The following is a 24,804-nucleotide window of genomic DNA, read 5'->3' on the forward strand; positions in this document are numbered from 1 at the left end:
AAACATATAATACATAAATTATATTTGACTTAATATAAAAATAAATTAAATTCAAATTTGAATTAAATGAATTGATATAATCAATACAATCAATAATCGAAGTTATCATTTATTGCGGTACACATTTTTCAATATTCATGATATATCTTTACTTTTTTAGAAATGACATTTTGGCGAAAAATTACTATTTTTGATAAAAACTCTGCTTTTATATATATATTTTTTAATATGTACTAAAAAACAAATAATTCTTTAGGACAGAGAAAGGACTATTAATTATACTGTATTATTAGTTAGAAAAGCTAATAAATAGGCATGCAACTGCCTCTTTTGCCTTGCTCGCCATCTCGTTTTGCTATAGCTTTCCAAGAAATGGACATGGAGGCGACCGCACCTCAGTGCAGCGCTTCTACTGGCGTCGTTTCGGCTGTTGCATGCAATGATTCTGAGGTACGCGAGGAGAGCAAAAATTAATGCCTCCAAATAAAGTAAGGAAAAATAAGTGATTTATTCATTGGATTCAACCAAAGAATTATATCTGAAGCTCAAGATTAAATTTTGTTTTTTTTTTAAAAAAAAAACAAAATGATTCCTCTACTCCAACCCAGTCGGGGTCTACCTGCTAAACAAAATGCACAACATAATCATTTGGAATTTGCATTTAACTGCAGGTGCAATCATTTTTATTACTAATTGTTGTTTGTTAACATATCCATCTTTTGGTTTGTTAATTATTATTATTAATAATTAAGAAATGTACAACACAATCATATTGCAAAATCTATTCGCAATCAATTCATATATATACTTTACGAAGATTTGGTATTTTAAAAAAAATGTATGTTGAGGAATGATTAATTATGAGTACAGAAAATATACATATATATTGTTATGATTAGGGTTTATGCACTCTGTGTTCACTCACAAACCAACATAATCAAATAAAAGTTTTCCTTTGTCTTTTTTGTTTCTTAGAAGGTGGTGGTGGTGGTGGTGGTGGTGTGTGTAAATCGACAGCAATTATTCGTTTATGTTTTTTTTTTGAGAAATAAAATAAAATCACTTAAAAAATCTGGCGTATTTAAATGTAATTTATTTAAGTAAATATTTTCAAATGATCTAGATTATATTATTTCTGCAAATTTTCACTATCTCCAATATTTTTTTTGTTTTGTTTTGTTTTTTTTGGAACCGACGCTAATTTCATTTAGTACAATCTTGACTTCTACTAACATTTTCCATTTTCCCCATATTGTGATTACCAAGAAATTAAATTGACTGCGTGCATTAATACAGTTGGGAAAATAGTTAATGAAATTCATATTTTTCAGATAAAGTTAAAATTGGACTTAAGTAGTGGCCTGTTCACTGCAATAATTTGGATTTCTCCTTTTCAATTTTTATAGCAAAGGTTCATGCATCTAAAAGAATTACTATCTCGTCAAAAAAAAAAAAAGAATTAGTATCAATTATAATTTCCTATATTGGCTTATAAATTTCAGTGAGTATCATGAACCGTCTGCTGGATGTATTATAAATAAATACTTTATATTATATATATATATAGACAATTTTACTGTGTTGTCCACCTATATCCTCACCATATCCAATATGTGAATATCACCTCATCGGTTGCCATATAGGTGGGCACGACGAACAACATAACAAAACTATACGTATGCATATATGAAAGTTGATATATACACTCGATTTTTTGTTATTTACATTTCATTTGTAAATAAATTTGACACATATTTTACAAATGAAATAAAGTGTAGATAACACAAAATAAAATATAAATATCAACAATATATATATTTTCCCTCACAGTTTAAATCATGTTAAGTATAATAATATATTCAAATTTATTCTAGCTACCAATTATTAGTATAACTTTGGAATTCTTTTTGTTTTTTTCCCTCACAGTTTAAATCATGTTAAGTATAATGATATATAATATAATGTTGATCGAATGATTTAATGGAAGCGACTGAAAAAATAGAGAATTTTTGTTATATTATAAATTTGAAATTTTTGGTTCTTAAACTTCTCTCAAAATCTTTCAATCCAAACACATGGTAAGTACACAAACTCAATTTTGCCATCACAAGTTTCATCTTTATTGAGCCTGAACAATTTGTTACACTCAGGAAACCAAAGATGGGACAACTGATATGTATGGCAACCCGGCAATGAAAGGGAGGACTGGTGGATGGAAAGCCGGAATGTTGTTGCTTGGTATCGATAAAATTACATTGTTTTGATCATATATATGCAGTACTCGGGATTAGCATATTTTGTATTGTTGAACTAACTGGTTGCTTTGGATCGAATGCTTGTTCCTCAGTAAGCGAAGGACTTGCTGCACTCGCATTTACTGGTGTGGAAGTGAACATGGTTCTGTTTTTGAAATCGGTTTTGAGGCAGTCGAATGCGGATGCAGCCAAGAATTTTAGTACTTGGATGGGAACACTTAACTTGTGCACGCTGTTGGGTGCATTTCTCAGCGACTCATACTTGGGAAGATACTTGACTTGTGTTGTATTTCAAGGCGTTCTAGTTGTTGTGAGTAATCTCTTGACTTGATAAATGTTCACGTTTTAGTACTTCCTCTGTTTCTTTTCCTTACTTGGTGTTTTAATTTCTGGTTATATAAATAAAGACGTTAAACGTTATCGTTTAAATTCAGGGCACGGGGAAGTAAACAAGGAGATAGGTTGATAATTGTTTTAGTGTTGTATATAATTGCTTTTGTTGGTTTGCTAAAGATGGCTCGAATATGATTTTTAGTTTGTTAATACAACTACATATGATTGTTCCTATCTTTGAAATATCATATATATCATGCTTCAAGTTTCGACCACGAGGAGTCTTTATAATCTGTGATCATGTGTTGTATGAATTTTTCTTTGTAATGTTGTTGCAGGGATTGGTGCTATTTTCTTTGTCAACTCAGATATTCTTGCTTGAACCAAAGGGTTGTGGGAAGATGGGAGATCCGTGCAACCAACCGTCCCCAGAAAAAGTTGCGATTTTCTATGTATCCGCATATTTACTAGCTCTAGGAAGTGGGGCTATAGAACCAGCACTTGCAACCTTAGGTGCAGATCAATTTGACGAGGAAGACGCCGAAGAAAACAAGTCAAAAACCACGTTTTTTAGCTATTACTACGTTGCATTGAATCTTGGGTCCTTGATTGCGGAGACAATATTGGCTTACATCCAAAATATAGGGGAATGGGTGTTGGCATTTTGGATATCAACCTCTTGTAGCTTTGTGGCACTGATTTTCTTGTTGAGTGGAACGTTAAGGTATAGACACACTAGGCCTTCTGGCAACCCCGTATCAAGATTCTTTCAGGTGGTGGTTGCTTTTGTGAGAAAATTGAAAGTAGATTTACCATCATGTGGAGATGAGCTATATGGAGTTCGTGCCATCAACAAAAAGGGCGATGGTAGTCGAAGAATATCACATACCTACGATTTTAAGTAAGTTAATTTAAATCATAAATCCCACTTGTCACCTGCTGCGGATGATGCCACCACTGAAAATCTTTGTCTATGCTATTTCTAGTCATATATGTGTACTGTTGATCCACAACTCACGAGCATGACCCACGAGGAACTAACGTGGGATCTACGAGTTTAACAATAGCCAATGCACGTATTCCCTTGTGGTTCCACCCACGTATACACCTTAAGTGACTCCAACCAGTCTCTGAGTTCTTCATATAGCTCTGCGTTAAACTTAACGATTGGCCGAAGTCTTAACCACATGAAACAACTGCTTTTCCCCATTGATGTTAATGAAAGTATGCTGCTTCTTATGTCGACAGGTACCTTGACAAGGCAGCTGTTATAACTCCATCAGACAAGATCTTGCTGCAAAGTAAAGGCCAAGCTCCCAATCCATGGCATCTTTGCACCGTGACACAAGTTGAGGAAGTGAAATGCGTCCTAAGGCTTCTCCCAATATGGTTCTGCACCATCGTAGCATCAATAGTATTTGTACAAGTTCTCTCTCTTTTCGTCGAGCAAGGGGCAGCAATGAACACACAGATCTTCAATTTCCACATTGCCCCAGCCAGTATGACAGCTTTTGACATTATAAGCACATCGACTTTCATACTCTGTTACGAGAAGGTCATTGTACCATTATACATCAAGATAACAAAGAAAGAGCTCAACCCTCCGAGCGAGCTGCAAAGAATTGGTATAGGAATGGTAATCTCAATCATAGCCGTGATATTTTCTGGCCTCGTAGAGCAATATAGACTGAAATACGCTAACGAAGGAGACACAAGTTCTTTGAGCATCTTCTGGCAGATTCCACAGTATGTGCTCGTGGGAGTTTCTGAAGCATTCATTTACGTTGCACAATGGGAATTCTTTGCATCTCAAATACCGGACGGGCTGAAGAGCTTAGGACTTGGCTTATCCATGGCATCTCCAGCTTTAGGTAGTTTCTTGTGCAGCATAATAGTGACTTTAGTGATGAAAATCACATCAAAGAATGGGAAACCGGGTTGGATACCTACGAATCTGAACGAAGGCCATATGGATCGGTTCTTTTTCTTGTCAGCAGCTTTGATATCCTTAGATCTTGTGCTTTTCGTCGCATGTGCCAACCGGTTTAAGTGTATCATACATGAGAAACGAGAGGAAGCAAAGGAATTAACAACAGCTCTACCTTGACTCGAGGAAGGGTGAAAAAATCTTCTAGTCTAAACTACAGAAAATGCAGGGATCTTGAAATAAAAAAGTCATCTTTCTTTTCTATCAGTCATTTGAACAAACGCAACAATTTAAATAGCTGATGTAAAGTAACATTTCATTTTCTTCCGGTTATAGCCGAGAGAATGCTTTAGCAGATACTAAGATTACAGACAGTACTGTAAGGCCCATGAATTCAAAGGTGAAATTTCCGCAGTTCATTTATTTCCGGGCTGCTTGTTTTCAAGAATCTTGTAATTCTTGGAGTGGACACATCACTCAAAACTAGTGAATCATTGAATTCTATAACTGCTTTAATCTCCGAATGTTACAGAGCAAGAAACAAGAGACACATCCAACTGAGATGAATATCTCAACGAGAAGCAAAATATAAATATATTTGTATTATACATATTCAAAAGATCCTTGTTTTTTGGCGTAGATATTTATTTTTAATTTAATGGGAAAAAAATTATTTCTTTATGTGCATATATACTTCATATTTATTAGTTTTTTAATAATAATAATAATAATAAATAAATAAACATCGGAAGAAGAAAGAAAGAACCGATTCAACTTCCACCCTGAGATAGAAAATATTTAAAAAATAAAGACTTTACTTTCTTTTAAGAAACGAGAAGCTGCGATTAAACTCTTTAACTTAATTAATTCTACCTTCTCTTCTCCTCCACTGCCGCTGCTAAAAATCTCGTTCCATTTCTCAACATGTTCACGTCATCCCAGCAAACCCCGCTGCTACATCACCATTACATGACAGCAACGAAAAACAAGAGCAAGTTACCGAAGTTTTGAAATACCATAATCAAACGAAGCATTCCTTCAACAACTATGCACGTGGCCCTCACGGTCTCGACTGGGCTAACCAGCCTAATCCCTTCCGCCGCTACCTTTCCGCTGATCTTCTACCGCTGCTGCCTGCTGCACCCCCGGAGAATGAGGTGAATTCCCCTTCTATTTGACTATATTTAATTCTTTACCGAAGCCGGAGCCTATCTCGAAATCTTCCATTTCTAAGTTTTTCTATAATTCCCTAGCATCATCTGCGTAGAAAACGACTGGATTCTCAACCTGGTCGCTACGCGTGAATCCTAGCAGCGGGAATTTACATCCTACGGATGCGTATATCATTTCGCCTCCCGTCAATGCTTTATCTGATCACTCTTGTTCAAATCCAATCTGATGTTCGCGGTTTTTTTCCCGAAGATTCTTTTTTTATCGGGTTCTCGTCTATTTTTTGGCGGGAGGCTTGTAAGTATGGAGATAGGGCGTTTAGGTATTGTAATCACGATGTTGGGCATGCGGCAGCTGCAGTTTCTATGGTGGCAGCTGGGCTTGGGTGTGATGCAAGGATTTTAGACGGGTTAGGCTGTGAAGAATTGAAGAAGTTGATGGGGCTAACAAATTTTGCCCATTTTAGTATTCCCAGCAGGCCCATCGGAGAGAAGATGCCAGCTATTGAGTTCGAGCACTCTGATTGCATTCTGTTGGTTTTTCCCAGCGGTAGAGGTGAGTTCGAGGTGGATTATGAGAAGTTGAGCATTGCCTTGTCTAAATTTGCGAATCTTGAGTGGAAGGGGAAACCGAATGCTCTTGGTAAATAAAACCCAGAATCATATGTAAATGTACATTTTCTGTTTGAACTAGAATTCAACTCCACTTGTGTGGCATTTTGTGCTGCATATGTACATGGCTGTTTTATAAGTGCGGTAACCTGAAACTATTATGGCATTACTCTTCCTCTCAGTCCATTTTTCCCTCCAAATTTTTAGTTATGAGAAAGATGACTGAATCCGCCCTCCATGTCTTTTAGAAATTGCTGAAAGTAGGGCCACCATTCTGGTCTGACACCCCTGCCTTCTCATTAACAGTTAGAACATATGATTCTGGGTTTTGTTTAATTAGCATGAACAAGCAATATGTTAGCACTTGCCAATATTTTCTGCCCAAAGTGGATAAGTTATTAATTAAATATTAACCTAATTAATCGTTCAAGGTTCTCAATATTGATAATTTTTTTCTCATTAAGACACTAGTCTAATTTTCAAGTTTAGATATTCTCACCTATGCTCTTTTCAGTTTCTTAAAATATTTAATTTAATACATTTTTCTTATGTATTGCAGCCTGAATGAACTAATTTAATTGAAACAATAGTTCTCCCAAGTTTTCTAGATCAAGAGTCTCTGTGCTATTTATTCTTTTATTTATATTGCTAAAAGGCAGGTTGGTAACCGCTGTATCTGCCTGAAACATACCACCGAATTCAAGGAAAATAAATTGATGGCCATACTTGATTGAGGTCATCAGGAAGTTCTTCCTCATTTTCCACAAAGGAGTGAGTAATTTCTGTTTGTTTAGGGTCTGTATCCATGACAAAACCATTGCTTTCACCTTCAATAAAGAGTTGCCCTTGCTGTTTCTCAAGATCGTCTTTCCTGTTTTCAAGCATTTTTATCTTCTCATCGGCCAACAAAAGCAGACCATTCAACTGTCTTTCATCAAGTTCATCAATGCTAGCACCATTCATGAGTTGATTCATAAGGATTTCCATTTCCTTTTCTTCGTTCTCTTTCCGAAGTTTCATTAATTTTTTAGTCTCCTCATCCACTCTCCGCTTTAAGAAATTTTCATGCAAGACCATTTTCTTGAGTCTTTCCTGTTTGGGAAACCTCAAGAACCTTGAAAGTCCTTGTTGAACTTCGCCCTCGGATGACCACGTGATTAAATTTCCATCTGAAGGATTCAGAATGATTATACAGATGTATACTCCGCACAGTATTGATAGTTCTTTGGCTTTTTTGAACAAACTGTCAACCCTTTTTTTGAAAGTGGATGCTCTCTCATTCTCATTGGATATTTTTTCATATCTGGTTCTCTTCCTCGGCATTGTTGTGTTGGTGTTTTTTACTGGCACAAACTGCTGGTATTTATCGGAGCAGACTCAGAAAATTGGGTTAATTAGGTCATGACCAAAGTTAATTTGGTGAAGCAATATTAGTTGACCAAGATAGTACGAATTTGGGTTGGATGGTCCAAGATTTATCTATATTGCGAGGTGATTCATGATGTATTTACATTTTGAAAATTGCATTTAGAAATATTGATAATATATTTGTTCAATGTGAAAATTTGCATCAGGAATCAAAAGTGAATGTTTGCTGTCAGATTCGAAATAGCATACATATGGTGTGATATATGTTATACATCGACTATCATTATATGGTAAGATGACTTTGCACGTTTTAAATACACATGGTAAGATGATTGCACATTTGAAATTATTTTATATGGTAATACAACTATTATGCTTACTATTTTTCATTGAGTATGGATAAATGAAAGCCAAATGTCGGTTCTTGGCCCTCCATAATTTACTTATATGGAATGATGAATGATTTTTAGAGTTGTCATTGACACTGGATTAGAACTCTAGATTTTTTAATGTTGTAAAAGCAAATGAGACAAGGTTTGTTGTTAATAATTCTTCTTGCCCTTTCCTATTAAAAGACAATGATAAAATAAAAATGAAAATGAAAACAATGGTGATATGCAAAAATTAGCTGAGAGTGACAGAGTTATTATCTTTGATTATCTAATCAAAAGGTCAAATATTGCTTATAAGAATGAATTCTAATTCATGCAAGGCATTGGAATAAAACTAATTAAACAATCTCCTTTGTTTCAAATTTAATGCCATTTATTTCGGTCTGGTTTAGTTATTGATATTTGACCATACATACTAGTTGGTGGAGTCCAGGCAAATGGTAAACCTTAGTGTTGATGTGGTGATCTGCTTAGCCCTTGTTAACTTCAAGATAATCATACATCTTTTCATGGATTTACACATTTCATTACCAATAATGTGCATGTAATTGGCCAATACTGGCACCTCATCCCACAAATGTCGAATGTCTTGGTAACTAGTTAAATTTCCCTAGTCACTTCCAATTCTGGTCCCTTCATTGTTTGTGTAAAACTAGCATTCTTGAAATTGTTGTCCCTATCCCCCTTGGTTCATGGTTGTTCTTGTTAGAAATTGACTACATTTTGTTTGATGAGTATTGTACTTTTTAGGAGTAAAGGCTCGATGCTCTTATAAATATACTTCTACCTGTTATTTGTTGCACTGGTTTTTATCAAGATACTTCAAACTGTAATTTGTTGCACTGGTTTTCATTTACCTATTTTCGTGCTTATATTCACTATACTTGACATCGCGAAGATCATTTGATATTTGTTGTCATTTTATCAATCATTTCTGAAATAATTATTCAATATCATACACGAGCCAGTCTTGGTGGTGATTACCTGGTAATGTGATTGCTAATGTTTGAATATGGAGTTCATGATGTAACCCCTTGTTTTGGGATCATACTCATTCTTGAACAGCAATCTTTTAAGCTTTTCGTGCTATCAGAACTTCAGGGTCTTTACAACTTTTCTTCCTTGAGATCTTCAAAATTAGCAATTCAACTTCTCTAATTTGTTATTAATTTTGACTCTGGTTGTGTTGTTGGGATTGAGCAGTACAGTACCATGATATTTTTCACTTATATGTACCACTGATTTTCTGTCTGCTATAAAACATACCAAATTTGTTGGTATTGTATCAGATTTCAATTACGAGTCTTTACCATCATTCTTGATTATCTTATGTGGTGGCAAGAATCTTTAAATCATCAACTCTCTATGCGTTACTAATTTCTTGATTTACTAGGAAAGAAAGAACAAAATAAATGCAATCTTGCTGATATAATTTTTTTTTGTGAGTTTCTGCAATTTCTGCTTCCAATCTTGAGCAGTTTATTTCCTGTTGTAACTCGTTGTGAATTGTTGACAGTGCATGAGATTCTTGGATTAAAGGGATCGAAGTATCAAAGTCTTTATCATTTTACAATTGGGTGCCATGTGCTTGATAAGCGTATCATGAGCTTACCCGCGTACCCTGGGCCAGACATTGAAGCTTAATTTCCGAAGAGTAAACAAGAATTCAACCCAACCTGTTACATATTGCAGGTACACGGTCATAATAATGGAGTCGACATAAACCTCTTATAGGCAAGGTTCGGGTTCGATTCCGGTGATAACGAAAAAGCCTCCACCCTCCTCATTCATGTAAAGAAAAAGGATCTACTCGTGTAAATATATGGATGTCCATTGGAATATATATATATCAAAAAAATATTGTTTAGTTCGGATAAAACGAATTCCGTTACGATATAAATAAAAAATATATATATTTTATTTGTTATTATTTCTATAAGAAATCAAACAAATTCTTAGAATATTAATAATTTCAATTCAGATTTTTTAAAAAGATATTAATGTATATTTTGCATGTATACATCATCTCACAAGAGACCTACTCATTCCAAAATATAAGTTTTATATTTTACATCTCATTCTCGTAGTTTTGTAGGTTATAATTATAAAATTAAATAATCGGTCAAATTTTGAAGGGGTATGGGCCAAAACTGCAAATACTTAAAATTGGTTCCCATTTGTCAATTCACATATCGTTCTCTCACCATCTCGTCACCCCGCTTCCGCCGCCGGTTGTCGGCGGAGAATTCAGTTAACCCTGTCGAGTGGGTTTTTCTATCATTTTTTTGGGTAAAAAAAATCAGTTTACTCCTTTCTGAGGTTTAATTGATTAAGCTCTCTGAAAAGATGGACTCAATTATAAAAAAATATCAGCAGAAATTCAGAAAAGTCAAGGCCGAATTGAGCCGCTGGGATGAGCTTCAAATTCGTCTGACTTCACAATTTTCTAATGCCGCTTCCATTATTCAGAGGTTGCAGGTTCAATTCTTTCGCTCTAAATTTCTGTGCTCGAATCAGCTTTCCTTGTATTAGGTGAATGCATCCAAGCAAATGATATTCTAATAAGCGTGTTACATGCATATAATTGAATTACACATGGTTTTTCGTGTGTATATTAATGACGTGTTTTTATCAATGTACAAGTTTCATGCTAGTGCATACATGTAAGAGCTTATCGAAGACTACTATTCTATCTTTTTACGGTTTGTATTAATTTGAAGTTTCTCTTTTCAATTGTCTTTCTGGAACTTTAATGCTTAGGTAATTCAAGATTCAGGAAACTATGGAATCTTGAAATGCGTTGAGGGCATTGAAGATGCTGTGTTAGGGAAGCAAATGGAGTCACTGCAAACCATCTTGCTCTCAATGAACAACACCTTGTAAGTATTGTTCAGGTGTTATAATTATATTCATGTAACAGCATATTGAAGATTACTATTCATTTTTGTAAAACTTTTGGGATACAAGCTGTTTGTTGCATACCTTGACCTTTGTAATGTAAAAATAAGGACAGTTTTGTTTTTGTTTTCATTTCTTTACTGGCAATTGAATTCAAGGGAAGAATTTCGTGGAGTTGTGTCATCGCTCGAGAAGATAGTTCATGATAGTCGGCAACTGGATGGAGCGGGTTCTTCCCAGTCAACAGCAAAGCAGCTGAGGCAACGGATCGGCATAAAACCAAGTCTTGAAGATTGTTTAGATGGACTTAGGCTTCTTGAAGATATGCATGAAGCAGAGTATGTGCGTCAGAAATTCTGCACATTTTCAATTTTTTATTGTTGTTGAAATTAGTGGTTTTTGGACCGTACATTGCAAGTTTCAAATTTTTAATCAATTCTGTCCCTACTTCTAAGATATATAAGTGATGGGAGGGTGTAAACTCACTTTGTGCATTTGAGTTCTGTGGCATGGTATATATTCACCTGTATTCTCCTATCCTGCAGGTATCTTCTTAAACTATCTGTGGTATCTGCACTTCCGGCTCTTGCGCTGAAACCCAGGTATATTGATTTTAGGATCCATAAGGTACCATCTGGCTCAAAAAATGTAATTTCAATTTGGAAGTAAGGTTGTTAAAACCTCGAGTTGAGCTTCGAGACATATTGCTTAATTGTGGTTGTGATTTTCTATCAAGCTTGAGCTTATATTGACTGCTTGAGTGTCTTAACAAGTCAAACTCGAACAAGTTTTGATAGCATGAAACTGGAGCTGTATTTGAGTTGGACTCAATTTAGTTCGATGTATTTCTCTATTCCTGTTGGCCATGCTCAAGTTGAGCTTTAAAAATCAGCAAACCGTATGAAGTTCCAAACCAGCTCGAATAAGATATTAACGTTGAATCTCAGTTCGGAATTTGAAATTGTTAGAGAGTCATTCTCACTTTTTTCATTTTCACATTTTGCTTTTTTCGATTTTCTAATGCTTGTTATTCTTACATATCAACTAGCTTATGCTAATTTATATTCATGAATTATTGCCCTTTTCCGATTCAGTGCAAGTGCTGATTTAGGAGCCCTTCAGCAACTCCTGGTTGATCAACCAAACATTCATCAGGAAGAAGGTGAATTCAAGTTGCCTTCGGAAATACCAATGGTGGAATGTACCATAATGTTCCTAACTTGAAATCCAATTTTAGTTAGCAGTTACATGATTCATGATATCATGAATGGCATCAGATGTTAAAGAAAACAAATGTTTTTAAACTTAAAGAACACGAAAATAGCATACAAGGCGTCTCTACTTTGTGTTTTGTACACAATATATGACATTGAAACGGTAACAATTACTTTCAATGGAATATGCATGTGTTACAGGTTCTTCTGTTTCATAATTTTTTTTTAAAAATGACTCGAGCGTGCAAGTTTTCTCGTGAAAATGCTCAGAGGTTAACCTTTTCCTGAGTATATTGTTGTTAAGACTGTATAATAAATACCATGCGTTCATTGTTCTAACATATCAAAATTTTCCTCCAGTCACCCTTATTTCTTTATTTTGTTCTCCAACTTCGCACAGTTTAACGATATCTTAGGTGAACCGCGTACTGATATCTACACTTTGCTGTTTCAGTGCAATACATATACGACATCATATTTGCTGAAGAAATCTCTTGAGATGATCAATAAAAGTGGTCTCTGCATATCGAAGGTGTCTTGATTATTCATGACCTTCAAAATGTGGAATTTCTACCTGGTGAAACTTTGGAGGGCAAAAGGGTTTAATTAGTCATGATTCATTGCTGTTGAAAGATGGTCGTTTTGTAGATTTTTATGAAGTTTTGATGTCCTACTGTAAATAGAGACTGCAGATTTTGAGACTTAGTGCGTCAGAAGAAGAAAATTGGTGATCGAGTTGTGCAAAATCCAAATAAATCGAAAATTGGGGTTCACGATTTTTCGACAACTAAAACTTTTGTCTCGCTCACGGTTTCATTTGAATGGACCTTAAGCCGTACCAACATTCCTATTTCAAAGTACCTACCATGAATTATTGTGCATTAAAATGTACGTCTAACACGGAGCAGTCCTTCGTGTTCAAGTCACCTCTGCATTGCCATAAACTGAGCCCTCGGGCGAGACGGTCGAGGGGTCCGTTCCGAGAGTGAAGGAGTTGTAGAGGGTGGTGTAAGAGGAGCTGGTCATGGAGGAGAGTATGGAGTTGAGGTTCGTTTGGTATGGTTAGTGCAGCCGCAGTAGATGAAGGCGTGGGATTTGGTGAAATGGATGTTATTTACGAGGAAGACGAAGAAGAAGAACAATATGGTTATTGAAAAGAGACTCAGAGGTGGAGTTTTTAAGGATTTGATCGAGCGTTTGTTTGGGTTCTCTTTCTTATTTTTGCTGTATGAGAAATTTTCTGACTATATGATCAGAAGCTTAGTGAGTTTAGTTGAAGATATTTAATATGGATCGCTTTGCAATTAAATATTACAATTGACATGATGGTGGGATTCATATAGGATAGTGTCCACTATGATACTTTTTCTTCAAAAAAACACAATTTTCATTCTAGAATGTCCATAAAAGAGTAATATTGAAATTTATTTAGTGTTGGATTCGGAAATTTGGATAACGGATATAATGAGTCAAAAAGTAAACCAATAACGATTTGATTCACAACAATTATGCCTCAAAGTTTAGAATTTTTAAGCCACTTTCAGGTGCTATAGATTCTCTATTTGCAATTGCTTATTTTATGTGTTTCTCAGTTTTTATGTACAGTTTCTAAACATTTCGTTGACTATAATCTCTCGCGAACATTATTTATATATGTTTTGAGTACAAAGGTTTCTTTGTCGAATTCCCTTGCCCGTTCAAATATTGCACACCATGTAGTAGAACATTTTTGTTTTTTTGCAGTCTTTTTGAAATATTTATTCACCTTGAAGACAAAAGTAAAAAAGGGGTGGAATAAAGGCCCCATGATGTGAAATTTGAAACCGACTCATTTGACGAAATAAGAACAATGGAATGGGCTTCAATTGAGCAGCTGATTTGTTTAAGTCTCCTTGGTCTGGAGAAGCCCATTTATTCCCTCTGCTTTTGCTTTTGTTTTTTTTTAACTAAAAGTCAAGTCATGCCAAAATATCGCAAGTGCATCAGACAAAATCTAATGATTATGTTAATCTCATTTTTCAATTTATTATATATAATCTTGTATTATAAATAATTCATTATGTAAACTATAAAATAAAAACAAAGATTTATGCTAAATAATAATAATATAATATAAAAGTAAGTAGACGGATCATACCTTCCGTTTTCTTTCAAGTTTCAACCACAACCATAGCATCAATAGTTTTTTTAAAAAAAATGATGAAATTCTAAGACCAATCACACACTCTACGTACCACTTTTGTAATACATGACATGGTCTGCATCGAGCACAATTGTTGATTGTTGTGGAATTCATTTCCAAAATTTTATCATCTTTTCGGTGGAATAAAAACACTTTTTCCCATTTGAGGTGATTATATTTTCAAATATATATATATATATATATATATATATTTCTGGGAAGTTATATTTCCAGTATAAATTAGTCTTTACCAGTGGTATAATGAATTGGATCTTAACATAATTTTAACTTTTTTAAAAATATTATTAGTATTTGACATGTAATTTCACTTTTCGAGAAATTTTTTGGATATGAAATATTTGATATTTACTTTTGTTAATTTTCTCTCATTGATTGAATTATATGTCTAAGAATTGTATATACGAACTTGAACAATCTTTTCCTGGAACTAGTTATTTGAGTCGAGTCCTGAAATAACATTTTCTTATCAAATTATCCCGTTAGATAATTTTAATCTATTTATCAGTATTTGGCATTTTCTTACCATGTAATACACATAAAATGAGCATGAGTTACATCGACATGGACCCTTTGCCAATCCATTTAGCTACTTCGATTATCTAGAAAATCATTAATCTTAGATAATATTTCCGAGGAAAAAACATAAATCTAAAAGGAATCCTTGTAGAGCGTACCGAAAACTAATTTCAACATACAAAATCCATAAAATTAGACAAATAAAATAAAAATGAAAAAAAAATATAGAAATAGTATATTTTACAAAAAGCTAAATATTTTTTGTCGTCCACTGATGCGGATGGCGGCGAGGTAAGTAGCCATCACTTTTTATCGGATCTTCTTCCGGGAACAATGAACTGTCGTGATTCGGGTCTGGATCTGCTCAAACTCCGACATCCTACAGGGTATGGTAATCCCACCCGGGTGATCGAATCCGTATTCTTTCTCTGATTCTTTCAACAAATCACAGAATAAAGGGTGATTAAAATATACAACAGGCACCATAATCCTCTGAAAATCCCCATCTTTTTGGCCCACGTACACCGCCAGATGCCCTTTCGGAACGGGTGCGGGTTTTTCAAGAGCCGGGACTTGTTCAACCCGGGCGATACCTCGACCAGGATCAAGTTTCTTGGATGCTGTAGCTTTGGCTAATCTACTCCCGAGGCGATGTGTCCAGCTGATGAGCCTGGAGATGGGTTTTTTTACCCCGCTGGCTTCCTGACGGTCCACCCGGCCACGGTGGTGCCGGGAAACCTGCCGGAGAATTGCGACGACCCGGTGCTTGAACAAGAAACCTCGAGTTCTGCCCATGTCTTTTTCCCCCTTGTTTTCAAGAAAATAAGTTGAAACACGAAATGGAAAGAGTGTACAACAAACAAACTCAGAGAGAGGTTCTTGGATTTGAGTTTAGATTTTGAGAATCCTCGGAGAAACGCTTGGGTATTATTAGCAGGATTTAATTGGCTCCGCAGCAGTTACCATGACACCAGAATTTTCCAACCATGGAAGTGAAGTACCTCCGAGGCCAAGACTTTGTGGCGGTGGAAGAGGTGGTCTCCGGCGGAGGAGGATGTAGGGAGAAGTACTCCAAATGGTGGAGGAAAACTGCAGGAGATTCGATAAAAGTGTGAGACATTTAAACGAGAGAGATCCGTGAAAAAGTCAAACGAACCAGAACGGTTCTTGAATTGCCGAAGGTATAAAGAAGTTTCTTACATGAAAAATATGGACATGAATTAATTGGTTTGGACTCATATTATAAGGTTTCTTGTATTATATATTTCTAAAAAATTGAATCTTATCTTTTTTTTTTCTTTTTTTACCCTTGTCGTTATCTTTTGCTATATATCTAATAAAGTCTCTATTTAGCATTAATCTATAAATAAAACCAATCGAGATAAATCATATTAGACAAATCTTATCACTTATGCGACAAATTTGAACGAAGATGATGATAAGTTAATCAAATTCATGGTAATTTAATTCGTGTAGCCCTACTCTACTAACTCGATTAGTCCATATCCATAAGGCATCTTAATGTATATTTATTTGAATATTTGTTAAAAACTTTGATATCGAATTTCATGTAGTCTCGATAATGGACACATATTTAGTTAATTTAATTTAATTAGTTCGTCCATATTGACATCAGACAAGCATTGCAAACGAACTCACTCTATATCCTTGAAATATTTGAGCAGAGAAAATAAATTTAACCCATAAATATTTAATTTCATTTCATCATACAAAAAAAAAAGTAATATAAAGTTTACCATAGAGCTTTGTGTTCAACATCGGGGGCTGAATGGTCAACTTGAGAACTGCCACGTATCCCGATTTATTTTATTATCCCAACTTCCAACTGCGCCACATCTTTCCTACCCAAGCGTGTTTTTTCCACAAAATAATAAAATAAATAATGCTCGAGTATATGTATAATTTTTAAAATATTTTATAAATACGATCCACATCTTTCGTCTATTAATTTGTATATAATAATAACTTGTGGGAGACGATTTCATGGATCGTATTTCGTGAGACGGATCTCTTATTTGGGTCATCTATGAAAAAATATTAATTTTTATGCTACGAATATTATTTTTTATTGTGAATATCTGTAAAGTTGACATGTCTCACAGATAAAGATTCGTGAGACCGTCTCACAAGAGACCTACTCTTTCTACATATCTTTCAACAATAAACTCAGGCAAAAACTTGTGTGAGACGGTCTCACAGGTCGTATTTTGTGAGACAGATATCTTATTTGAATCATCCATAAAAGTATTACTTTTTATGTTAAGAATATTATTTTTTATTTTGAATATCGTTAGGATTGACTCGTCTCACAGATAAAATTCGTGAGATCGTCTCACAAAAAACCTTTTAATAAAGTTATAACTTATTTAAAATCAAATTCTCAAGTTTGAGACGTGGTATTTTGTTTGAGACACGCATTGGCCATAGAGGGCTGGATAAACGAATACTTTAAAAAAAACACACAAAATAAATCTGTTTTCAATTTAATGTATAATAAAATTCAATTTGATACTGATGAAATTTTTCCTATTTCATTTAAGTTTTTTTAAAAAAATAACGATGGTGAGAGAGATTATTATAGTTGAAAAAACTACGAAATTGAATCTGAATATTTAATGAGATACAAGTCAAGGCGGGCGTGCGATTATGGGAAGATAGTTCCAAAGTCGTCGCTTTTTTACAAAAAAGACCACAATATTCGAGCCGTCCGATGTACAAATTGCACGAACATCCGTACACGATTGCACACACTACATAGTACTGGGTCCGACTTTGGGCTCTCTTTGACGAGGATGAAGATAAAAAAGTGGGCCCGATTTATTTTCGTCGTATTGGGCCAGAGACCCACATATACTTCAACAGGTCAACCCAGTCGCCGATTTATTTGTCTTCACTTGCAATTTTGTAGTCCACAAATCAAAATTCTTTGTTTCATAGTATCCATGTGGGCATTCCCCCATGATAGAATGGATGGGCAAAATTTGCTCATACATATATAGAACCCACTTTTTTTTTTGAAATTGTATATGTGGCAAGATCTTACTCATTGAAATTGAAGTGAGGGTAGTGCTCACATAGATAAGATCTCATTAACCGTAAATATGGGATTTCACTTCCCACCGTTTTCTCTCTGATTCAAAGAGATACACTGTCATTTCGCGGTCATATAAATTTGTGAGTTAGTCTATGCTATATAAATTATTATAATTATAGATTATGTTTTTAAAGCTATTATGTCTAAAATATTCAATCTTGATATCAGTTTCTTATGAAATACCTAAAAATAAATAACTACAAGAAAAATAATAAAGCATTAATATTGAAGTTTTGGAATACACAGAAGACTCTATTTTTCCGCAGCAAATTCAAATTCAAATAAAAAATGCTACTAAAGCACGTTTAATAAAATGTGACAAGATTTTTAGCTCGGGATTAACCCGTTTTCACCCTTCCTTAGGGATGTAAATGAACTAAACTGTTTGTGAACTATTCGAAGTTCGATTTGATAAAAGTTTGTTTGAGCTCGTTTAATGAGGCTCGTTAAGATAAACAAACCAAGCTCAATCTTTATAATATTCGGTTCGTTAGCTCGTGAACATGTTCGTTGGTAAGTTCATGAGTCAACTCTTAGATGAAAAAATAATAATTTTGATATTTGATTTATTGATTTTGCATATTACTTACGATATATATATATATTTATTTATTAAATTTATTTATTATAATAAATTTACATATTTTAATATGAATGCTAGATTTTTCTCTAAATGTATAATTTACTTTTTAATGAATTTGATGGAAATATAAATTTATTATTCATATTTATTATGCTCGTTTAGGTTCGATAAAAATTTAAATAAGTTCGTGAACCATAAATATATTCATTAAATAAAGCTCGAGCTCGACTCAATTATAAACGAGTCAAACTCAAACGTTTAAAAGCTCGACCGACTCAACTCCCTTGCATCCTTATCCCTCCCTACCCAAGACTCGTTTGTCAGCATCTCTGACTCGCTGAGAAAAAAGCTGCAGCCTTTAGTGTATCAGTGATTGCCCATTGTCGAGTGGTTGATTCTCGCAACCCGCCCCATTTCAGCCGCATGGTCGGAGATTTACCCGATTATGGACTAATTGAAACGGGTCGGATCTTTGTGGTCCGCTATCCGCGAATGGATGCGTTGCAGGAGTCGGGATGGCAGGAACTCCGGAAAGAGGTAAAACTCTCCTCGTATGCGAAGATCGGCGCTGGCTTCACCCAGGGAGGTATGCTGTTTATTTGCATCCTCGCTCTTGGATTGATTGTCAAATTGCTTTTGTTTCATTATAATTTTTTAAAAAATTTACGTTTGCCATTCGCTACTGCCGAGAAGATGTATTTGGACGGTGATATTCAAGTGCTTATTTCTTTTTGTTATTGTCGTGTAAACTCTGTGACCTTAATATACGTGAAATTTCATGGTTTTCGTGTTGGAGAGGCTTGAGTGGATGATTTGAAATATGGAGCTTGAAACTTATACGACTTGCTACAAGTGTGAGTGATTGTTGATCAAGGGGAGGGGGGATGAGCTTTGGTAGCGGAAGGTCGGCACTTGCTTAGTCATTTATTTAGTTGCATGGATGGAACAATTTGAGGTGAAGTTTAAATATTTCTCATTGGCACGATCTTGGGTCCTCCCCGGGCTGGGGCTTGGGCTGCGAGAAATGCAGATTCTGAGCCACACACGGTGCAGTGAGGGCAAATTGGCCCGTTTAGAAATTCTTTCTTGATATTTTTTATTTCTGCCCAATTTTAGCTTGAAGGTAAAAAATTATAGAAGTGAGTAATTAAATTTTTTGCAATTTTCTTGTCCCAACTCCACTGCAAAAGAAATGTATCGTCTCAAGGTAGTGTTGTGGTAATTAAATGGGCTCTAAAGATTTCAATTTTCTTGAATCTGGATGTCATTAATTTACATCTTCTCTGTTCAGCTTGGTGTTTGGGTTTTTGTTGCTTGAGTCGGTTTTCAGGTTATGTAGTTGCTACTTCACCTACTGTTGGGTCCAGCAGATTCAGTCATTGCTTGAGAAGCTTGCTTGATATAAACGATAACATGAGTAGATGTGCAGCATCAGCCGCTCCTACCACTTCAGTCACTCAAAGGTTGCCAGGCATAGGGACATACTGCATGACCCATGTTATTTACTCTCACCAGGCATCTTCTGACCATCGTATGATACTTGGGCCTTTAATCTATACGCTAAGATAGAATTTTAGAAAACGGATAATGGTTTTAATTTTGTTCGCTTGTTTTGCTTTTTGAAGTTAATACTAAGGTGGGCGAGATGGCTTATGTTATCCTAGATTCTGTTAAATTATTTTTTAAACCTTTGTATAATAATTTTGATCATATATTTGCATTATTTTCCTTTGTTAGATACTAGAAAGTATTATTTCTTTCAAGATAATTATTTATAATGATCCAAACATGGTCATATTATGTGAATTGACTTAAGATATTATGTAGGAATTTAGGCGTATCCAGGGAAGCATTATCTCATTGAGTCAACACACGGAGCTTCTTAATTCTGTGAGAGATGACATTAGTGAGTACAAGGTGAGAAAAGTTGATTTAACCACTAGTAATAAATTGTTGCTATGCTTATTAAAGCTGTAAGTTGTGTTCTATGCAAACTTCTGGAAGTCGGTCAACAGGAATGCAGTTGCTACGGGAGAGAGCTGCCATTCATATCTCAGGTAAGGCATCTAAAGCTGCTTATTATTGTTTGGATAATTTCCCACAACAATTCTTCTGTTTTGCTATGGTGAACTTATGTGGAAGGATTGGAATTTATTCACAATCATTTACCTTATTTTTGTGCCTAGACTGACTGAGTGACTCCCAATCTGTTATAGATTATCCACTCACATTGTGGCTAATTAAAAGAAAAATGATATTCACCCAAGTTCCCTATGTCGGTTTCAATGGCGTTAGAATTGTTTGATATGGTTCTAAGGATGCAATTTCGACATGTTTGAGCTTTCCTAAATTTTGAAGTATATTTTGAATGTGCGTCTCTGGTATTGTCCATTTAAGGATTTCGTATTTGTGTGATGGTAGTGAAGAAAAATACTCTAGCATCCATATTGTTATATTTTCCCTTGGATGCAGTTAAAGTTTATCCTTGCCTCGTGGTTGTTGCATGGTGGAATGGCATTAACGTTAATAACTGAGACCTAGTAATGTTGATTTTTAGGGATTCTCTTTATCGAAAAACACTTAATGGTGTTGAAATTTCTCAAAATTAATCTTATTTCGATAAGGATGATATCTCATCGGGCGCTTATGTATACATCTTCTGTTAAGACAGGGAAAGTGCAAGGATTAGGATGCAGGGACGAGTCATTTTTGTGAAATAATTCTGAGGTGATAACATGGCAACTGTAACAGTCAGGTTTGTAAGCTGGTTTAGAAGTTTGTTATTAAATATTAGGATGAATTTGTTGAATCCATTATTCGTCAAGTGGAATTTATTTGGCCGACAAGGGACTACTCATAGATCTACCCGTTCTTACACATGCTTTTGTCATATTTTTTTAACTCAGTTACAAATGATGGCTACGTTTCTGAATCACTGGCACTATTCCTGTTCTTGTTCTCATTTTTGTTCATCTTCTTGGCCACTTGTGACTTTCGCTGCGCGTGTTCTTTGGCCAATTTTTTTGGTCCTTGTCTTTGTTATTTTTGTCCAGGTAGTTGTTTAATATAGAGGTTTAGGTTTGTTAAGATCAGGCATGCAGCATGCTTTATCCCTTTTAAACAGTTTTGACATATTCTTACAGATCGATGATGTGATAAGTCAAGCTCAAGCAACTAGTACCGCGTTGGGTTCTCAAAGGACCTTGTTTGGTGATCTTCAAGGAAATGTCAAACTGCTCGGTGACAAATTTTCTTACATTCGTGGCCTACTTGGTAAATTTTTTTTTTGAAGAAGCCTACTTAGTAATTTTCAAAGAAATTTTATATTGTTTTTTTCCCTTTTGAATATTCATTCATTCTTGATTTTCTATTACACCATCTCAGGTTCAATCAGGAGTAAACGATCAAGGGATGCTTTCTACAGAGTAATTGGTATATTATTTCTTAATTATGTTCCCATTTTGCTACGTCTTATCCACTAAACTTTCATTGACACAGTCTGCTGAAATAGTTGCTTAAGAGAAAACTCCATTTAGATTCTAAATTCTGAGAATCAAGGCACTCCACTCCCTTCGCAGTTTTGTTATAGAAAATCTAATAATGATCTGTCCCTCGCTCATTGAATTTCATTTGGTTTTGTCTGTTCGAACTAAGGTGGACAATCGGAGCTTGAACTTGTTAACAATAGATTGTTAGGCTGACAAGTCACCTGATTTATATTTTGCTGCGCCAAAATCTGTGCATCTGTGGTTCTTCAAACACACATACACACAATTGAAATCTTTGTAGTATTTATACTAATACTTTAATAGTTGCGATGGAGTAGATCTTGATCGATCGGTAGAGATTTTATGGAAGCACATACCTCGTGGGATGAATATAATTCACTAAAAGTCTTGGTATGTATGTGTTGAAAGTTCAGTATTTACTCAATCCAACATATGTATATCTAATGTCCGAAAAATCCAACTTTTTTTGTCAGTTGGGCGTGGTAGCTTAATCACGGATGTAAAGGAGCTGTGAGATCAATTAAGTTTGACATTCATTTTTGCGTACAAAAGCTAAGCAATTGACAACAGTCCTTGTCTAAAATTTTGGCACTTTCACTGAAACGTGGGCTTTTTTCTTTTTTAAATTTGGCATGTATCAATTGCAAGATATGGTGACATAGCATAGCTCTAACTTTTCTCGAGGAATCTGCCGTAACATATCCTGTTGAACCCGTGCCATTCAAATTGCATTTATATATCGTACGTACGTAGTGTAATTACACAGACACGCGCGTACGTAGAGAGAGAAGAGTGTCTGTATATGTGTGTGTGTGTGTGTGTGTGTGGAGGCATAGCTTGTTGGGTAGGTATAGAGGGAGCTGGGGGTGGTGGGGGTGGGGTGTTGGGGTGAAGATGCCGAAACATGTTTCAGAGTCCACAGATCATTAATTACGAGTATTACCTTTCCATCTTTATCGATTTCCACACTCTCATATGTGTGTGTGTGTGTGTGTGTGTGTGAGATTGTGAGTATATATATTTGAAAACGATGGCACATTTTACTACACAACAAAGCTGAACCATGAAATTTCTATTTCATTAAATTGTTTCTGTTTTACCAATAAACTAAAAGCGTACTAAAGGTGCTATGAAGCTCAATTTATGTTTCATTTTAACGGCAAATAACAAAAGTTTTGGTAAATAATGTTGTATATATGAGCGAAAAGATTAGCTTTAACGGTATGTCACGTTGTAAAAAAAATTTGAAGCCGGCAAATCAAATCATATAATGTACCATATAAAAAATCAAGAAGAGAAAACAAATTTGAGCAGCCGACAATAGCCTCAATTTTGGACGGAAGATGTATATGTCATCTCAATTTTAAACTTTTGAGACATGCATAAACATTTCTTTTTGACATTCAGACTTAAATATGAATCAAATATTTTTGAGTCGACTCGAAAAACTCGCGAATCATTTTGATTCGTTGTACCCCGTTTCTCACCTATAAAATTTGAAGGGCTAATCATGGAAGACAATATATGTGGACTCCGAATTCATTTGAGTTCGTTATTTTTCTTCCCCGCAAATTAAGAAATAAAAAATAATGCTTCTTCGCTCAAAAGATGATAACGTATTTCATGGATGATCGAATAAATAATGGTAGCCACTTGGGCTACCAGGTTTGAAAGATCCATGTAGTTGTCCTGGAGATCATGTGATCGAAACTTGGGGAGGCATGAACTTTCCTGCCAGGGGGAGGAGTCCTGTGAGTGGGGCCGCGGCCGAGTCGTCGGGTCCTTACAATAGGACTCTCCAGCCCTGGCACTGGAGTCCATGCCTCCCCAAAATTCGAACCTATGAACTCCAGGTTAAGTATATATATATATATATATATATATATATCATAAAATTTTCCAAAATATATATAAATTCGGTTCAAGTGGTCTATGTTTCTGTCTCCGAGTCAAACTATTTAGCTGTTTATTATTTTTGGATAATTACGTTTTCTGATCTTGAAGCTTTTATTTTTTGTGCATGTTTCAATTCATTGTCTAACACGATTTTCGGAATACATGTATTTCATGGATGATCGAATAAATGATCAATCCTTGGAATCTAAAATAGAGGAAATAATAAAGGGGAGCTAGCTAGGGGGTAATAAGTTTGAAAACAACAGATGAATGGAAAAAATAAATAAGGCCCTCCATGCACACGTCCTTATCTCAGTGTCCCTCGCCCCGATCCCCCACCTCTGCCGCCTCTCTCTCTCGCCCTCACATACTCACATTCCATTGGGAATGCCAACACAACCTTACATTTTCCCCATTCTCTTTCCCAACTACTCGAAAATGCCTCCACCTACACACATTAATTACCACTCACCATGTTGCCACATATATGTATGTAACGCTCGACTCGGCTTGGTTCGATTTTTTTCAAACTCTATCATTTTGCTAAATTAAAGTAATTCTAAGTCCCCTCGTTAACAAATGTACGTATCTTGCATTCCTCTGCGAAAACACTGGGACCGCTATGCAGGATTCTAATTCATGAACTTGTCATCTTGTTTATGTGTTTCATAGCTTGTTTTCTAATTAATCCATGGTTGCCTGCCTATCCATTACAGTGACCTAATTCATGTAAGAATGTGAACTTCAAATGATTCAATTATTAAGTTGATCATTCATATTTTATCAGGACGCATGGCAAAATCATCTGTTCGAA

General features: G+C 35.2%; 4 protein-coding genes and 1 pseudogene across 7 annotated transcripts; 4 read left to right on the forward strand and 1 right to left on the reverse strand.

The window, feature by feature from the left end:
• The first annotated feature begins 343 nt into the window (after window positions 1-343).
• On the forward strand, window positions 344-5,022 carry LOC142505360 (protein NRT1/ PTR FAMILY 7.3-like). 2 transcript variants are annotated; one of them, XM_075618324.1, is made up of 5 exons: window positions 344-450; window positions 2,151-2,238; window positions 2,348-2,565; window positions 2,927-3,489; window positions 3,837-5,022. In XM_075618324.1, exons 1-5 carry the CDS (start codon window positions 373-375, stop codon window positions 4,693-4,695), a joined length of 1,806 nt encoding a protein of 601 aa, XP_075474439.1. In that variant the 5' UTR covers window positions 344-372; the 3' UTR covers window positions 4,696-5,022. The 2 variants fall into 2 exon arrangements, with proteins under 2 accessions (XP_075474439.1, XP_075474440.1); XM_075618325.1 differs by lacking the exon at window positions 344-450 and adding an exon at window positions 1,959-2,078.
• Window positions 5,023-5,417: 395 nt separating this feature from the next.
• On the forward strand, window positions 5,418-9,954 carry LOC142506007 (uncharacterized; annotated as a pseudogene).
• A 267-nt stretch (window positions 9,955-10,221) lies between these two features.
• Window positions 10,222-13,368, forward strand: LOC142505963 (uncharacterized protein At5g43822). 2 transcript variants are annotated; one of them, XM_075619099.1, is made up of 6 exons: window positions 10,224-10,534; window positions 10,817-10,935; window positions 11,113-11,292; window positions 11,500-11,556; window positions 12,049-12,116; window positions 12,623-13,070. In XM_075619099.1, the coding sequence occupies exons 1-6, from the start codon at window positions 10,403-10,405 to the stop codon at window positions 12,664-12,666; spliced, it is 600 nt and encodes a 199-aa protein (XP_075475214.1). In that variant the 5' UTR covers window positions 10,224-10,402; the 3' UTR covers window positions 12,667-13,070. The 2 variants fall into 2 exon arrangements, with proteins under 2 accessions (XP_075475215.1, XP_075475214.1); XM_075619100.1 differs by lacking the exon at window positions 12,049-12,116 and having other exon boundaries at window positions 10,222-10,534; window positions 12,623-13,368.
• Window positions 13,369-15,009: 1,641 nt separating this feature from the next.
• LOC142505273 (auxin-responsive protein SAUR36-like) lies at window positions 15,010-16,104 on the reverse strand. The gene has a single exon (XM_075618186.1). The coding sequence runs from the start codon at window positions 15,680-15,682 to the stop codon at window positions 15,197-15,199; it is 486 nt and encodes a 161-aa protein (XP_075474301.1). The 5' UTR covers window positions 15,683-16,104; the 3' UTR covers window positions 15,010-15,196.
• Window positions 16,105-18,891: 2,787 nt separating this feature from the next.
• On the forward strand, window positions 18,892-22,881 carry LOC142506162 (Golgi SNAP receptor complex member 1-2-like). Of its 2 annotated transcripts, XM_075619321.1 has the most exons (7): window positions 18,892-19,171; window positions 19,916-20,082; window positions 20,413-20,502; window positions 20,601-20,642; window positions 21,729-21,858; window positions 21,970-22,017; window positions 22,568-22,881. In XM_075619321.1, exons 1-7 carry the CDS (start codon window positions 19,009-19,011, stop codon window positions 22,606-22,608), a joined length of 681 nt encoding a protein of 226 aa, XP_075475436.1. In that variant the 5' UTR covers window positions 18,892-19,008; the 3' UTR covers window positions 22,609-22,881. The 2 variants fall into 2 exon arrangements, 1 of the variants encoding a protein (XP_075475436.1); XR_012804526.1 differs by lacking the exons at window positions 21,970-22,017; window positions 22,568-22,881 and adding an exon at window positions 21,257-21,340 and having other exon boundaries at window positions 18,898-20,502; window positions 20,590-20,642; window positions 21,729-21,963.
• The last annotated feature ends 1,923 nt before the right edge of the window (window positions 22,882-24,804 follow it).

Source organism: Primulina tabacum, chromosome 10, assembly GCF_025594145.1.
Source record: "Primulina tabacum isolate GXHZ01 chromosome 10, ASM2559414v2, whole genome shotgun sequence".
Classification (NCBI taxonomy): Eukaryota; Viridiplantae; Streptophyta; class Magnoliopsida; order Lamiales; family Gesneriaceae; genus Primulina; species Primulina tabacum.